This window comes from Poecilia formosa, unplaced genomic scaffold (assembly GCF_000485575.1).
Source record: "Poecilia formosa unplaced genomic scaffold, Poecilia_formosa-5.1.2 Scaffold147, whole genome shotgun sequence".
In the NCBI taxonomy this organism is placed as follows: domain Eukaryota; kingdom Metazoa; phylum Chordata; class Actinopteri; order Cyprinodontiformes; family Poeciliidae; genus Poecilia; species Poecilia formosa.
This window is the reverse complement of record NW_006800086.1, coordinates 539,134-554,703: the sequence shown is the minus strand read 5'-3', so window position 1 is coordinate 554,703 and position 15,570 is coordinate 539,134. Positions and strand designations below refer to the sequence as shown.

Genomic DNA, 15,570 nt, shown 5'->3' with positions numbered 1-15,570 from the left:
CAATGATAAATTAAAAATTCTTATCACGATAGGAAATTTATCACAATAAATGCTTTACATATATTCTGCAAAGAAGAAGGGGTAAAAGTATAAAACTGTAGATATGGAGAACTGGTGGAGTAACACCTCAACATACTTGCACTTGTATCTGTAGTGAAAATTGGTTTAACAAAATACATTGAAATTTGCGTCTTTGCAAGGCGACTCAATGTGGAAAAGTTAAAGGAGTACTAGTACTTTTCCAGGTCGTTATAAATTGGGACAAAGAGTGCGGAACATCTTTAGGAAGCAACCACAGTTATCCAGATAATACCTTTTTGTATGGACTCAAAACATATCGTGATTGATAAAAAGAGATGGAAAACCTGCAGCGCCTCAATTTGCTCCTGGAGTTTGTTTTGGTCTGATAGTTGGATCTTGTTGAAGCGCTTCTCATCTTCCTCATGCTGGGCATGTACTCTCTCCACTTGACAGTTTATCTTTAGTGGCCACCCAACAGCTGTCCACCTGCACAAAAGAGCCACCGCAACAGGACCTATAATGCCACAGTTCCATCTTAGATCCCAAGCTGAAAACAACAAATCAAGTCAAAGCGCAGTCTTATGATGGCTTTGCGTCTCATTAGGTGTTGCGACAACAACGGGGGCACAGAGCATTCGTAGGAAGAAAGTCTATTTGTGTAAATGTTTCTAGGACTCACTTTTACTGTGCACTGTCATATCCTACCCAAACCATAAAGAAAAAAAAAATCTTTAAATGTAATTAAAGTGAAGACTCTGCCCGTAATCTTAAATTGGCCATGTAAGATTACTCATAGATTTGAGCAGTTTTTCAAAACTCACCCACAGAACAAAACTCTCCCAATAGAGCAAATTTTGAATTGCAACAAGAAGAAAAGTCCTGGAATTAGCCACTAAGTTTCAAAGAAAGCCAAAATTTAGCTCTTTGAAATATTTTGTTACCAAACTGCAGGCTTTTCTAAACTGACATTTCCATATTTTGCATTCAGTTTTCACGTATTTTCAAAATACAAAGTACTTTGAAGGACAGACGGACGGTTTGATGGATGGATCGATGCATGGATCTTTGTTGGGTTAAATCGTTCTATTTTGAGGACCACGTCACAGAAAATAAAATGTTAAAAGGAGCTGCTTTGCCTTTATCAACTTTCATTTCTAAAACTGAGTCAGATCTGCAAAATACTAAAATTCATAACTTTTCCATACGTTTCAAGACTGTGTATAAACCCTACAAAGTTAATGCATGTAATTTCAGCATAATGAATACACACTTACTTTTTGCCAAAATCATCGTTTGAAATGAGGAAGTTGAGGTCTTCCAGTACCTCATAGTCCATCAAGATTTTGGAAAGTTGTTCCTGTTGTTAATAGGTTGTGAAGATAATTTGTCTAAATCTTAAATTATTATTGAACATAAACATGCTTAAACTCACTAAGGTGTTCAGTTTTGTACCTTGTAACTCTTAACCCGGTCAGGGATTTCTTTCATCCATTCCCTCTTTTCAGTCAGCTCTTCAATGCTGTTGGGTCTCTCCTGTAGCATTCTGCTTAAAAGAATGCACTTTTCACAGGCCTAAACACACACAGAAAATAATATATGCTTTTCAGAAGAGAGCTACTAGTGAACTCTGGCACACAAAGCAGCATGTGAAAAGTAAAAAGAATGGCCTCCGAACAAATGACTTACATCATCGATTTCTTTTGAAAGCATCACAGCAAGATTTTCCAGGAGTGCGTTGGCCAAAAACCACCGCTTCTTTATGAGTGCCTGTCGCACAGCTTGCACACGGACAAAAAATGGACCAATAACAATGTAGGATGGCAGCGAGAACTCAAGCTTCTCCATTTTCTTAAGATGATATTCAACCTGTTTCTTCACCGCTTGAGGGGCCAGCTTTGCATTGAGGGTCCTGAAGCATTAATGAAATAAGAATTCATCGTTCAGAGGACAGAATCACTTCATTTTGAACTAAAGCAGAAATAAGACTCAACTGAATTTTGTCAAATCCTAAAGTCAGACGCAAAAATGATATCAAAATTTGAAACAACTCTCCGACCTAATCCATAAAAACGGCATCAACAACAAAAGAAAAACAAGAAAAATAATAAACAGTTCATAATAAAATAACTTATTTTGATCATCTGAGTTTGCAGGTGAAACATTTTCCATTTTCATTCCAGGCTTGTGTGCATATGGAATGTGAAGCCCACTCAGTATAACTCATTTAGTTGCCTTACTTACTCGAAATCCCCTTTTGCAATAATCTACGCTATGAAGTATTCTACTTTGAAATATAATTTAAACTGATCTAATGGTCAACATAATCCCTTTTTCCTGACCAGCTAAGTTCTCTTAGTGTTGTGGAGCATCCTTTTTCAGTAATCTACACTTTAAAATTGAAACTTTTAACTTGAAAACTATTACAAAGCTTTCTTTTGAAAAACTGAATAATTTCTTGTGATTGGTTTAAATATGTCAGCATTCCAAAGCCCATGTTTGCAATTATGTATGCTTTTAATCTGAAGGTCAACATATCTTTTGGGAAAGAGTTACTCTTATTTTGGTGGGTAGCAATGAGCTTTACTTTTAAAATTCACTTCTAAAGGTACAACATGCCTAGTGTATGCAGAGTCGCTGGTGGTCATGGTAATTTCCAGTTTTCTGCTTTTTCAACCAAGCTCGCAAAAGATGATCCCATGTTGCTAATGGATCTATAGCTGAGTGACGAAAAAGGGATCTCAAAGTCTGCTACTTTGCTATGCACCAATGGAAATCAACTTACTTGAAAGCGTCTATGTCCAAAATGTGTAGGTCCAAGTATTTTTTATATCTGGCAGCGTAGGCCCTGAGAGGTATTGTTGCTTTCTTTAGAACATTCCGGACTTTTTCTTCCAGCTCTGTTACTTCTTTTTCGTGGAAACACATCGGCTCAATTAACAAACTGCCCATGATGACCAGTTTCTTCATCACAAACTGGTGAGAGGAAGAACCAAGCTAAATCTTTGACATTACGGTGACCTATGTTTATGTCAATATCAAAGCGCTTGATTTTCACTGTAAATACACAAGAAAAGCTTGCTTTGTGCTTACCCTGTAAAGCTGTGGAATTTTGTGTGTGACCAAAATGGCAGATCTGAACAGTTTTGTGACAAAAGTCTCAAAATCTTCAAGGGGAGTACTGTAATGAACCCCGTTCTGGTCCAGAATCAGATCCACAAGGAACAGAGGATTCTTCCTTGACCTAAGTAAAGACAAATGTAGAAAAATTACTCACAAAGTACTGAATGTCAATGAACATATGTGCACCTTGAGGACACTTTGTTAGCTTTTCATTAATGCAATTATCTGGGGAAATGATCATCTGAGTACCTGTGGTTTATCTTACCTGTAAGGGCTATTGATCAGGTCTTTTCCCCAGACCAGGTCCTCAGTAAAATCCTTGCCACATTGACAAGATTCCAGCAGGAACTTGCTCAGGTTTTTCAGTGAATCTAACACAAGGGTGCGCAAGGAGTTCCTCATTCTGAAGACCACCTGTTTCATCAGTCTGTATATGATTTCGTCGGAGTCATACTCAGGGAAGACCTTAGAGATTGAATTGCTAGCAGAGCGGATGCTGTCGCTGAGTGAGATGACCCACTTCTCCTGGAGATACACTGTTATCTAGAAAAAGTGAAAGGATGTTGGTCCTTTTTTTTTAATCCATGTGCTGAAGAATGTGTGTGGAAAAAGAGTTTCAAGCATCAGGTTTGGATAGCTACAGAGTAGGGCTGCCCCTAGCTATTTTTTTTCTTTTGATTTTACAAATTCTTCAATCATTCAACAAAAAGCTCATTTATTAGATTTAACTATACAAAACGTTCACATTTTTTCCTCAGAACACTTCTGTATTTTTATTACAATCACTTTTTGGAGACATTTTTGTTATTACTAACTAGGGCTGTCAATGTTAATACGCTTATGCATGCAATTCATCTAAAAAGTTTAACACGTTAATATTACATAATGCAGACCAATCGCATTATCTGTTTTTGACCTAAAAGCCTCTCTGCCGCGCAGCGTTACAAAGCAGAACGTTAAATGGTCTTGTACTGCGGTCAACAATTCAGACTTGAAAACGCAAGTGAAAAGATGAGTGAGAAGAGACTAACTGGTGTGCTCCGCATCAAATCTCGCTTTAATAAGCACGCCGATGGATGTTTAGATACAACTAAGGTAGAATGTAGCACACTTACTGCAATGGATGAATTACCCTTCCACTGAAGTATAATCACTATAACCAGTTTATAGTTAACATTTCTAAATTACGTTTGAAAAAACAAAAAACAAACAAACAAAAAAAAAAACTTATTTTGAACCTTCCTGAATATGAAAGTCTAGAAAACTCAGATGTTTGGTTTTAGGCAATGAAACATTTTTTGAAAACATGCGTGTTTCTATTTCAAGCTTACACAGTTACGCAGAGTGATTTTTAATCGATTGACTGCACTTTTAATAAATGACTGAGACGGAAAAGCGTATCTGTACTGCGAGCTTACTTACCCCATTTTGAACTTGAAACTGGATGCGTACAAATTCATCCACTCGCTGTAGTTTGACGATCGTCACGTCGAACAGCTTCATGTCTGTCACTTTGTGGCACGTGTCCAAAACGTCATGTATCACAGCGATCACCTCAGGTAGGTTGAGCAGAGAGTTCTGGGCAAATTCATTTTGCTTTATCTTATAGTGAAGGGGAGGAACTGGAATGCATACTGTACGAGTAAAAGAACCCAGGGTTTAGTTTCTGAGAGTAACCCTTCATCTTCAAAAAAAAAAAAGTACATGTTGATTAAAAAAAAAAAAAGGAGCTTACTATTTTCTGGTATTTTCTCAGGATTTTTTTGTGGCAATATAATGTCTGAAAACTCCTCTGAGAAGGCCATCACAGTACTGTCAAACACCATGCGGTTCATAACCCGGTCAAATTCCAGCTTGGCCTGGTTCTCCAAGTTTTTTATACATCTCTCAAAGCTGCACATAAAAACATAGACTTCTTTGACCCTTTTCTGTGTTCTGTCAGAAAAGGATTACAAACAGGCAACAACGAAGGGACTGACTGGGAAAGACATTACTCACAATTTCCCGTTAAAGCCGCAAGCAGACTTTACAAGTTCCTTGATCCGTTGCAGACTGGCATGACTGAGGGACGGATTTGCCTCCCAGATGGGCATGCAGTCTACAGACGTGCTGTAGAGGAGCTGAATTTCTCCGTCCTTTCTCAAACGAAGAGCAGACTCGATTCGGTTTGCAAAGATTCGAGGATCCTCAGCTTTGAACAACAGCCTGATCCTCGGTATCCAGTGCTGAGTGCCTCCATACAAAATGGTCATGTCTGTGGCAAAGTGGTTAGTTTATTTTATCAAAAAATAAAAACTGTAAAATACAGCTGTAGTCAGATGTTTTCATGTACTGTGTATAAAGCCCTGTATTCAACACTCTCTGACATTAAATGAAATTAATATTTCCTGTTTTAGGTCTGTTGGGATTGCTAAAATTATTGCAGTTTGCTCACTGACAGAATTAAAAGTGAGATCATTGTTGAGATTTTTTTTTCATTTTTTAGTTTTCGTCAAATTCTATAGATTAGATTAATTTCATTACTAATTTGTGAAATTGTCAGTTTTTAACTATCTGGCACGTTTAGGGCTATCATTTCACAATAGTTTGGTGGAAGTTTGCCTATTTATCCAGTCAGAACTGGTTTTGTCTGAGTCAGGTTTGTAAGCTGACTTCCTACCTATGCTTGCTTTTTTTTTTTTTTTTTTTTTGTACTAAGATTAGGGTTTTCTGATGGCCAATCCAATACATTGACTTTGTTTCCCTTAAGGAACTTTGTTTTGGGTAATCCTTAACAGTAGTTGTCCACAAAGTCTTAAATAAATTTAACCCATTTATTTATGGCTAAATAAATGGGTTAAAAGGTCATTTATTTAACCAGTCCCTTCTGCTACAAATCATCATACTGCTTCTCCCATACTTCGCAGTGGGAATGGTGTTCTCAGGCTTGCAGGCCTTGTTCTTCTCTATGTCCAAAGATAACTTCAGTTTTGTTTCTGTCTGTCTGAAAAAACGTTATGGCACATCTACGCTTTGATTTGATCTACACAACACTTCCACGCATGGATGTAATGTAGAATCATGTGTCATCTGCGTAGTTATGCTAACTAATCTTACTATAGTCTCAGCTAGCAGGTGTATGTCTATATTAAAAAAGGAGGGCTGCAGGACTGCAGGACATGCGGGAACCTTGGGGTATTCCACATGTGGCGTCTGTCAGCTCTGATGAAAAGTTGCCTACTCACACATAGAGTCCCTGTTGTTTAGGTAAGACTCTTCTGACTGTGATTAGTCAGACAGTGTGAACAAGATTGTGTTTATGCAAATATCTGCTGTCAAAAATATATCAAGTACTGTCACTACTCTACGCAAGAAAAACAAACGAACTACTTACCTTTCTTGTGCCTTTTTTCAGCAGGTTTTAATTCCTTATCTTTCTGAGTGCTGTCTTCAAGCAACTCCTCCTCCTCTTCCTCCTCTTCTTCCTTCTTGTCTTCCTTCTCCTTCTTCTCCACCTCCTCCTTCTTCCCTTCCTTCTCCTCCTCCTCCTCCTCTTCCTCCTCCACCTCCTCTCTAAGAACCTCCTCCACTAGGTACTGACATTTTTTCGTGCAATAGTCAAGAACCCCAACTAAGTGCCATTTGTACTCAGGGTATGAACTTTCTGAATCACGTTGGAAAAAAGACAAAGACACAAATTGTGACTAAAACTATATATTTAAAAAAAATCTATGAATTTATATTGTAGAGAAATAATTTTGCACCAAAGAGAACGTAATCACCAGTAAGCAGCAAGGCCAATGCAGGAATAGGCTTTTGATCAGGCCATTCTTCGTTTTTGCCCATAGCGAGCCAGCTTTCTGGTGTCCGGCATTCGTAATCATCATTGTCAAATATCTCATAAAATACAAAAAAACAATAAAAAATAAAAAACCCACATCAAACAAAAAGAACAAGGAGGATGTGGGCATTTTAAAGAACGCAATACATATATGTGAGATGGCTGCCATAGAAGTACTGCAGCAGTAACACTATATTTACCTCAAGTGGAAGGAAGGGTGACACCAGCTTGTATGACTGAGGTTCAGAATCATCCTGCTTTTCTGGCAGCGCTGGCATCAAGTTGTTAGACCTTATGCCTTTTTCTGCCAGGAGTTGAAGTAAGTCTAAAACCAAGTATCCTCGACGAAGTCTGGTAAGAGAAATAAAAAAAGAAAAACACAGACCTTAAATCGAATTATTATTTGATATAAAAAAAGAACATTCTTTATAATCTTTATCACAAAAACAGCTCATACCTCTCTTCCACTAACTGTCGAGGAGCGTGTCCAGGGATGGTTATGTAAGGAATCTGAACCTTGGGTGTGTCGCCACCGACGGCGAAATACGGATCTTCTTGAAGACTGTTGTCAATGCAGAGGTCCCATGGAGAAGTGAAAACTCCTGTTATGACACATAGCGTGGAGAGGAGTTTCTTTTACTATGACCCAATTAAGTTATTTTAAGTAGAGCTAATGTGTGCTCATTTGAAAAAAAATAAATAAAATACTATCTGTACAGCAATTTGCAAAAATACAATTTGTTTTTACACTTTTCATGTTACAACTAAAAAAAAAAATTCAATATCTTTTTATTTTGTTTTATAAATTGGTAGATGTTTCAATCCGAAGCGAGCGTAGGAGATGCCCTCTGAAGAGCTGGGTCTTAGTAAGTTTCTTGAAGACAGACAAGGACGCCCCTCTTTGTAGGACAACATCGCTGACTTAAATTTGATTAATCTAAGGATAACAGTGGGGCTGGGGACAAGTGACATGTGCTTACTTAGAACTTTATGTGACTGCCGATCACAAAGTGGCAAACTTTGTGAAGTGGGAAGAAAAGAAAAAAGAAAAAGTGATTTTCAAATTTTTGGCAAAGAAAAATAAAACTCATAACTATTTATACAATAAAATTCAGCATAACCCGTTGTCTTCAGAAGTTATCTACTTATCAAATAGACTCCACCTGCATCAAGGGTTTGTTGGAGAACATTAGTGAAAAAAAATACAAAGGAAGTTACTTACCTAGAAGGGGGAAACACACAACCTAATTGGCTGGGTTTTGAACTCAGGACCTTCTTGCTGTTACTAAGAACTAAACTATAGTTCAGCCCTGCTTAATAGTAAATACTAGAATTGCATTTTGTCATATTTTCAAATAAATTAATAATTACTTATGCTCATGTAACAAACTACAGAAAAACTTATTCAAACAGTAAAATCCTGCTGTACGTTTATAAGGTTTGCTCAAATAATCAGTTTATTAGTATTATAAATCGGACAAATCTTTATGTAATGACTACATTCCCCCACACACAATTCCTAAAAGGCATACAAAACTTTTCCAATTTTCTTGTGTGAAAACTTTGGATAACACTTTTCATCCACCTCACAATTATAGAACACTTTGTGTTGTAGCATTAGAATCTCAATATAATAAAGTGAAGTTTGTTGTTTGACGTGAGAAAACGTTCAGATAAAATATATCTGGAATGCTATTATTTGCATACACATAAATGCTGCACTAATTCACTTATAGCTACAATATCCTCACCCTCTGATGCCTTCTGAATAGCAAATTCCAGTCCGAAGGACGATTCACGGGGCACTAGTTCTCTAACTCTGTGCCTTACAAAAGCAGGCTTTTCTCCCGGAGGTCTTGTGGGTATCATTGGTGGTTTCGGATCTTTCTTGTCTATTTAAAGGAATGCCAGGCTGCCACGCCATCAACGGTAGGATTCCAAAGCTAATGGGTGCAAATTCAACGACTATTAAACGGTTGGCTTTTTTAATACGTTGCTACGAAATTGTCTAAAAAAAAGAAAAGTTAAATGACATGAAGTGAAGTGAATACAGTGCCCTACCGTAAACTGTAACACTGACCCGACTTATTTTATATAAAAGTCAAAGCTAACGTCACGCTGAACGCCACAAATCTCGGTTTAGTTATCCACAGTAACAGTAAAGTTGCTCGCTGTTGCCATGGAGATTCAGTACTGCTGTACGCTTTGACCGTAGGAGGCGCTGTTGCGTATTTACAGCACAACTTGACCTGTGTAAGAGAAGAGCATGCTACGTCAACAACGTAAGTTTGGTAGGAGATAGTAGTAAAAGAAAAAAGAAAGAAACCGGAGCAAACCGAGATGTTTGTTGACCTTCACTGTTTCTGGTGACGCTCTGCCTCCTCCAGTATAAAAGTATAAAAAGTATCATCTGAACTCTGAATTTATGACTCGAAACGAAATATTGGCGGTCACAGAATAATTTACTAATTTACTATAATTTACAATAATTTACTGTTATTTATTGATCAGTAACTTATTTGAATCAGGCTGTTTCTGGTGATTTATTTTCCTCTAGTAAGTAATTTAACCACTACTGTCACAAGTCTCCATATTATTACAGGTGCATCAGAAAGAAGAACCTTTTGGAAGAAGATGGTGGAGTTTATTATGTTTTTATGAGAAAATAAACATTAATATGTAGGTCCGTTTGTTAAGGCATGGTAAATGCATAAATTGAATGTAATGTGAAGTGCTTTGGGGTTCTCTGGACTTAACAACTATCACTATGTAAGTACAGGCTTTTTTTTTCCAGCCAATCAATAAGACATTCTTGGTGAAATGTTTAATGGAGGTCATCAGATCCTTTGTGTCCCAGAAGAGCTACATTTCCAAAGAAATGACCTCACTTTAACAAGATATGAAAATCACACTTAACACTGTCTCTGAGGATCTAAACAACCCACATCTAATAATGGGAATATTAAATCAGAGCAGCGTCGGCGCTCAGAACATGCTAACCACAATAGGTTATTAACAATTGCCACATGCTAGAGCTATTAAATAAATCCATGTAAAAGACTGGAGTTCCAAAGAAAACCGCATGAAAACCACAAGTCTCTGATGAGGTGGCGGTCCTTAAAACCTGGTTTTTCTACCAATGTTTGCCTGACAATGCCTGCATCCACTGTGGAGCTTGGAGGCCACCATGGAGATAAGACCTAAATGTAAAGTTGTGGCTAGCAGCTCTGGTTAAGCCAAACTCATTAAACCTAAAAATTTTTTTTAAAAAACTAAAAAAAAAACTTGATTCACCCTGTAATCCTCATTCTTTTCAATCTACAAGCCTGGCTGACTTTCTGCTGGAATTAAGGTTCAACAGAACATCTTTCTCAAAAGAATGTCAGTGTAGATTGTTTTCATGATCTCTGGAAGGTCAAGGAATCATCAATTCCTTTTTTTTTTTTTTTAAAGTGAAAATCACTAACTGCACATTAATGACATCAGCACGGGTTGCTCAGTTCACCAGATGTTCACCAACAGGATCAAACCCCAGCCAACCCCCTCTATACTGTCACAACTTGTGGGCAAGAAGCAGCTGCACAGAATTCCTGCTTAGACCCTCCACAGAAACGTATATTCTACAGTAACCACAGCTGTGCCACCTGGTACTCTATGGTTGTGTTTTTATCCTGAGTCCAGATGCAGGAAAATAAAAGATCCTGTGATCTTAACAGTACAGGTTCCATTTATATGGGGTAAAAAAAAATTGCCTATGTATTGTTTTGGAGAAAATCATGAATTTCTCTTCATTTTTTTCAGATAAACAGTGGATTGAAAACATATTTATCTCCCCTTTCACTTTTTCACATTAACCAATTCAACAACTACAAACATTGATTTATTTTATTAGAATTTTCTGTTAATAGATTAAGAGAGTAGTGCCTGTTAGTGAAGTGGGTATTTTTTTATTATTAAAATCTGAAACGTGTGGCATGCTTTTGCACCGGCGCCATTGCCGACGTCCTTCAAAGCAAATCTGTTGCAGCAACTTGTCTTCAGAATTGACTTGTTTAAAAAATTAAGTCCACATGTGCACAAGTCAAGCTCAGCAAAGCTACAGAACATCACAGAACAACAGGAAGATCAAGAAGCATGACAGACAGATCGAGGGTAAAATTGTGGAGAAGTTTAAAGGAAGCTAAGGTTTTAAAGCAACATCTTTAAAAATGAAAAAAAAAAAAAAATGGAAAGAGTCTGGTACAAATGCAAAACCTACAAGGTGAGATGACATGCTGTTGATGAACAGTGTCCTTCGCAGTTAACCACACGTTTAAAACGTTATTGTGGCTCGGGATGGCACACAGGTGGAGTTGGCGTGCCAGTAAAGAAGAGCTCTGATTGGCTGAGAGGGGCCTCAGAGCCCAGCAGCCCACTGGATCAGCCAGAAGGAGCAGTCTAGACTCCCCCCCCCGTCTGCGTCCCTCAAGCTCGAGCAGCTGTCTCTGATTTCTCCTCTCATTAACTCTACTTCATTGTGTGGCTTTTGGAGTGAAACCAAAGTCGGTACCCAGGGGCTGTAAAAAGGCTCCAAATAGTGAGGAAAAAGCCACGAGATCAGAAAATGAAAATTGTTTTGAATTATTAAAGCATCAGATTTGTGTCTGCTCGTCTAAGCGATGCTGACCCCCACCGGCGGGGGGGAGAGGGGGGAAGTGAAGCAGGGAACTTTGATTTATTATTTCCCCTTTACTATGTTGACATTAGCTCTTTGCTTTACATACGAGGTCTGACGTGATTTGCAATATGAGGCAGTCAGTTTTTCATCGAATACAGAGTGTGAGGCAGGAGGGAAAGAAAACAGTGAACGGCGTCTTTAACACGTGTCTGTTCGTGTCGTCGGGAAAATATAATCTGCACTAGTTTGTCTGAGCGGGAGGGCGACGAAAAGAGTTATCAACTGGCTGTGTCTTTGTTTGAATGTCTGCCTGCTTGATGTATGTGTTTATGTGAGGGGAGCTGGTGACAAAATTAAAATCTTGAGCTCATTAGAAAGTCACAAAACATAAATAAAAGGGTCCAACAGAGAAAGGACATGGAGGGGTTCAATGTTTCAAGTTAGCATGAGGGGAGATTAATGTGTGGACAAATATTGAACACAGATCCCAGCCATTAACAAGCCATCTTCATCTCAACTGAAGCCTCGTTTGGTAAAGTAGAGTGAAATGGAAAGTGTTCTTTTTATATATATATCTACATAAGATACTTTCACTTGTATTACCAAGAACTGCGCGAGCCAAACAGGCTCTGTCATCCTCATTAGCATCACCGTGTCTGTTGGCCAAACTGGTTGGAAATGTATTAATCCTTAGAGCATATTTTAATTTATTCATTCTGTAGCTTTTCAGCACCGTCATCATTACACTGAGTTACACCATTTCTTTTTCCCCTCACAACTGTTGAATCGCTCTGGCTTCGTCTCATGATGTTCCTTTTCTGTATGGTATGTCTGCATGGCATGCACAAGGGAGGGGACTGAATCAAACTTACAATTTCCACTGTTTCAGTCATGCTTAGGTTAGACTGTGACGGTTAAATGGGCTAGAAACAGGAGTAGCAGCTTATTGATCCGACTGTTTCATCAAACAACTTTCACTGTTATGCTAGAGAAAGAACATCCTGGTAACCTATCTAGGTGAGTAATTGATTTCTAGCAGCTAAAATGCCTCAGTAAAGATACATTTAAACATTATTAAAAATGGGGTGGGGGGAAGACACTTTTCAATGAATTGCACCCACACTAGAACACATGTTGTTTACCCTAGTTTTTACGGTGACTTTTTAAACAAACACTTTATTGCTTGTGGTTGTTTTTGCACTGCCGTATATGATACAAAATTATCCCTAACTACAGCCTGGTCCGCTTAAGATTGAACATGTCTTGCATGTGAAAGCCTAAATGAGCTCTATGTAATTTACTTGCACAGACGTTTATCGCACTTGCCGCTCTTAAAAATGTTTAACAGCCCCCCCACATTAAACCCTGACCTTAAACTTCGGCTTTAAGTCAAACGAAACCTGCCATTTGAAAGCCTTCTCAGAAATCAAAAAGCACACCAAAGTGGAGCGAAATTCTTTTTAGGGCTCGCCAGACCCACATCCGTGATTTGATTCTATGTTTTAACCATTACCTCCGTCGTTCTTAGACACACAAATCCACACAGGTCAGACGTAAAAACATGGAAAGCTCATTTCTGTGTTTTGGGCCGAGCCAGAAGCGGACACTAAATCATTTCGAGCCAGCCCAAAAACATGTCTGTCTGGTGATAAAAGTAATGAGCAGCATGCTCACATGTTTTAAACAGGAATAACTTGATCTTTCACAAACATGTAGATTTTTATTCGCACATGTGCGAGACGAAAAGAGAACACGACGAAGTGGGATTTATAGTTTGGAGCATTACAAAAAAAAAAATAAGAAGAGAGACAGATGAAAGAACAAAACTTATTAGATGCCATAAAATAAATAATCACACACCGTGAACAGTCTCATATTGTGTCACAATGCCACAACCACAAACTCAGGCTGAATGTTACGTGATTGGCCAACACTGAAGAATGCTTAACTGAGAATTGGAAAAGTTAAGGATTTATGCTTTTCAGCAGTTTTTTTTTAGTGGGAGTAGGACCTGTTTGAATAGCCGATGCAGCTGGGAGCTTTTTATTTTTTGAAGGGACAAATTTAAATGTTTTTGAACTGTGAAATGTCAGGGACACCACAAAGCATTTGCCCTTCATAAATCACATACCAGCGTTTAATTTAATAGTAAATGACCCCAAAAATATTCGTTGTTTCTTTTTCTTCAAAAGCACATCAGGGCTCAGGCATTGAGGAAACTTGAAAAGAAAGGCTGATCTGTATTCTGCTTTTGTCAGAAATAATAAAAAATAATTAAACAAATAACCAGACAATTTCTGGAAATATTTTGTTTTTCTTTGAACTGGCCAAACATCTGGGGCAATTTTTATGTTTCACATCTATACTGACGTTCAAATCTAAAGCCACAAAACAATACGAGGGCACTTAAAGCAACAGCGTTAATGTTTTGCTTTTTCTTTTTCCTTAAGATGGAAAAAATAAAATAGTTTTAGCGGACAATGGGTACTTTTGACTTAATGATTTCTAGACTCATTTGGGTTTGTAGAAAAGCTCATCCATGTGTTGGAATGGATAAGCCTGACTAAGACGGAGTTGTTTTCATGACTGGGCAAAAATATTTAGCTCCAAAAAACATGCACCTGCATTTGCAGCAAAATGTGTAGAAAGCGCCGACTCAATATTTGAAAAATATTTTAAAAACCACAAATCATTTTCCTATGGAAAGGGATTAGGACAGCTAAAAAAAAAAGGAATTCTGACTTAAAAGTCAAAGTGCCTCTAAACTGACAGCTTCTTCTTAAGCATTGTATTTTAAATTCATTAAGTCAGACTTATTTTTGTTTTTCTTCAATGGCTCTTTTCTCTTCCGCATTTTCCTTCTACTTTCCAATTGTAACTTTTTTTGTTTGTTTATTACAAAAATTTAAATAAATACATTCATGTTTATGGTTGTACAGTAAAGTGAATATAATGTATTTTAAGAGTATCAATACTTTTTCAAGGGAGTGATGCTGTTTACAAGAAGAAAGTCAACTCAAGTAGAAAAAAAACTTTGATTGCAAAATGCCACTAAACTGTCAGCTTCTTCTAAAACATTGCATCAATAAGAACAAACATAATTGCCATCATTTGTTCTGTCAGCCTTTAGTAATTATGTTTTTTTATCCTTTTGTTTCAGGAGAAAGGCAGATGGTCAGGTCTGAAAGCAATCTGTATGTCTCTGAGAATGTTTATCAAAAAACCATCCCAATTCCATGCGTCCGTTCCAATTTCCTGAGTTCCTTTCTCTCCCAGCTTAAACCATGAATCTGATCTGACAGAGCACATATTCTTCTTCCAGCTCAGTTTGTGTGAGAAAAAGATAGAAACATCAAACTAGACAAAGGACTATATATATCCTGTGGCTGAAATTAATTAAAAAGGACTGTCAAGACTTTGTGATGTGACTTTCTGAAGACTGTTTATGACCCATTGTTACAATAAGGAACGACAAAGAGAGCTAAGCATGTGGGGAGTTGAAAAAAAAAATCCCTTTCTTGTCTGGCTCATTTGCATGAAACAGAAAGCTGCCAGATTCCTCTGGTGCCACAACGCAACCAATCAAGCTGCTTGTGACCGAGTACTTATTATTATTTTTTATTATTATTGCTCAGGTTTCTCTGTGCTCAGCTTCAAGGAAGCTTTCAACTTGTAATTACTGCAGCTGAAAAACAAGTGGGAAGAAGACGATAAACACATTTCTAAGCCTCATTATGAGGCCCCGGGAACTGAAGTGACCGCGTTTGGATGGTATGCGCTGTGATGCTGGTTTATATTAGCGGTATGGGTGAGCCAATGTCAGTCGCAAGTCTGTCTGTCCCCCACTGTGCTGCCAACCTCTGGAGAAATCGTGTGCTGTATGTATGACAAGGAGAAAACAAGGAAGTTTTAGGGTGGTCCAAAGAAACAAAGTGAGACACTCTCTCTCTCT

At 37.9% G+C, this 15,570-nt stretch overlaps 1 protein-coding gene across 1 annotated transcript in view; it reads right to left on the bottom strand.

The window, feature by feature from the left end:
- dnah1 (dynein, axonemal, heavy chain 1) overlaps nucleotides 1-8,830 on the bottom strand; it is a 37,196-nt gene extending 28,366 nt beyond the window's left edge. Inside the window, exons 1-16 of the mRNA XM_016677069.1 lie at nucleotides 8,713-8,830; nucleotides 7,419-7,563; nucleotides 7,162-7,312; nucleotides 6,903-7,017; nucleotides 6,630-6,784; nucleotides 6,515-6,581; nucleotides 5,140-5,395; nucleotides 4,877-5,034; nucleotides 4,564-4,775; nucleotides 3,407-3,684; nucleotides 3,112-3,262; nucleotides 2,804-2,994; nucleotides 1,708-1,930; nucleotides 1,474-1,593; nucleotides 1,296-1,378; nucleotides 366-507 (exon numbers count right to left, since the gene is read on the bottom strand). Coding sequence (XP_016532555.1) covers nucleotides 366-507; nucleotides 1,296-1,378; nucleotides 1,474-1,593; nucleotides 1,708-1,930; nucleotides 2,804-2,994; nucleotides 3,112-3,262; nucleotides 3,407-3,684; nucleotides 4,564-4,775; nucleotides 4,877-5,034; nucleotides 5,140-5,395; nucleotides 6,515-6,581; nucleotides 6,630-6,784; nucleotides 6,903-7,017; nucleotides 7,162-7,312; nucleotides 7,419-7,563; nucleotides 8,713-8,830 — 2,565 coding nt within the window. The remainder of the gene's footprint in view (nucleotides 1-365; nucleotides 508-1,295; nucleotides 1,379-1,473; nucleotides 1,594-1,707; nucleotides 1,931-2,803; nucleotides 2,995-3,111; nucleotides 3,263-3,406; nucleotides 3,685-4,563; nucleotides 4,776-4,876; nucleotides 5,035-5,139; nucleotides 5,396-6,514; nucleotides 6,582-6,629; nucleotides 6,785-6,902; nucleotides 7,018-7,161; nucleotides 7,313-7,418; nucleotides 7,564-8,712) is intronic.
- Between the last annotated feature and the right edge of the window lie 6,740 nt (nucleotides 8,831-15,570).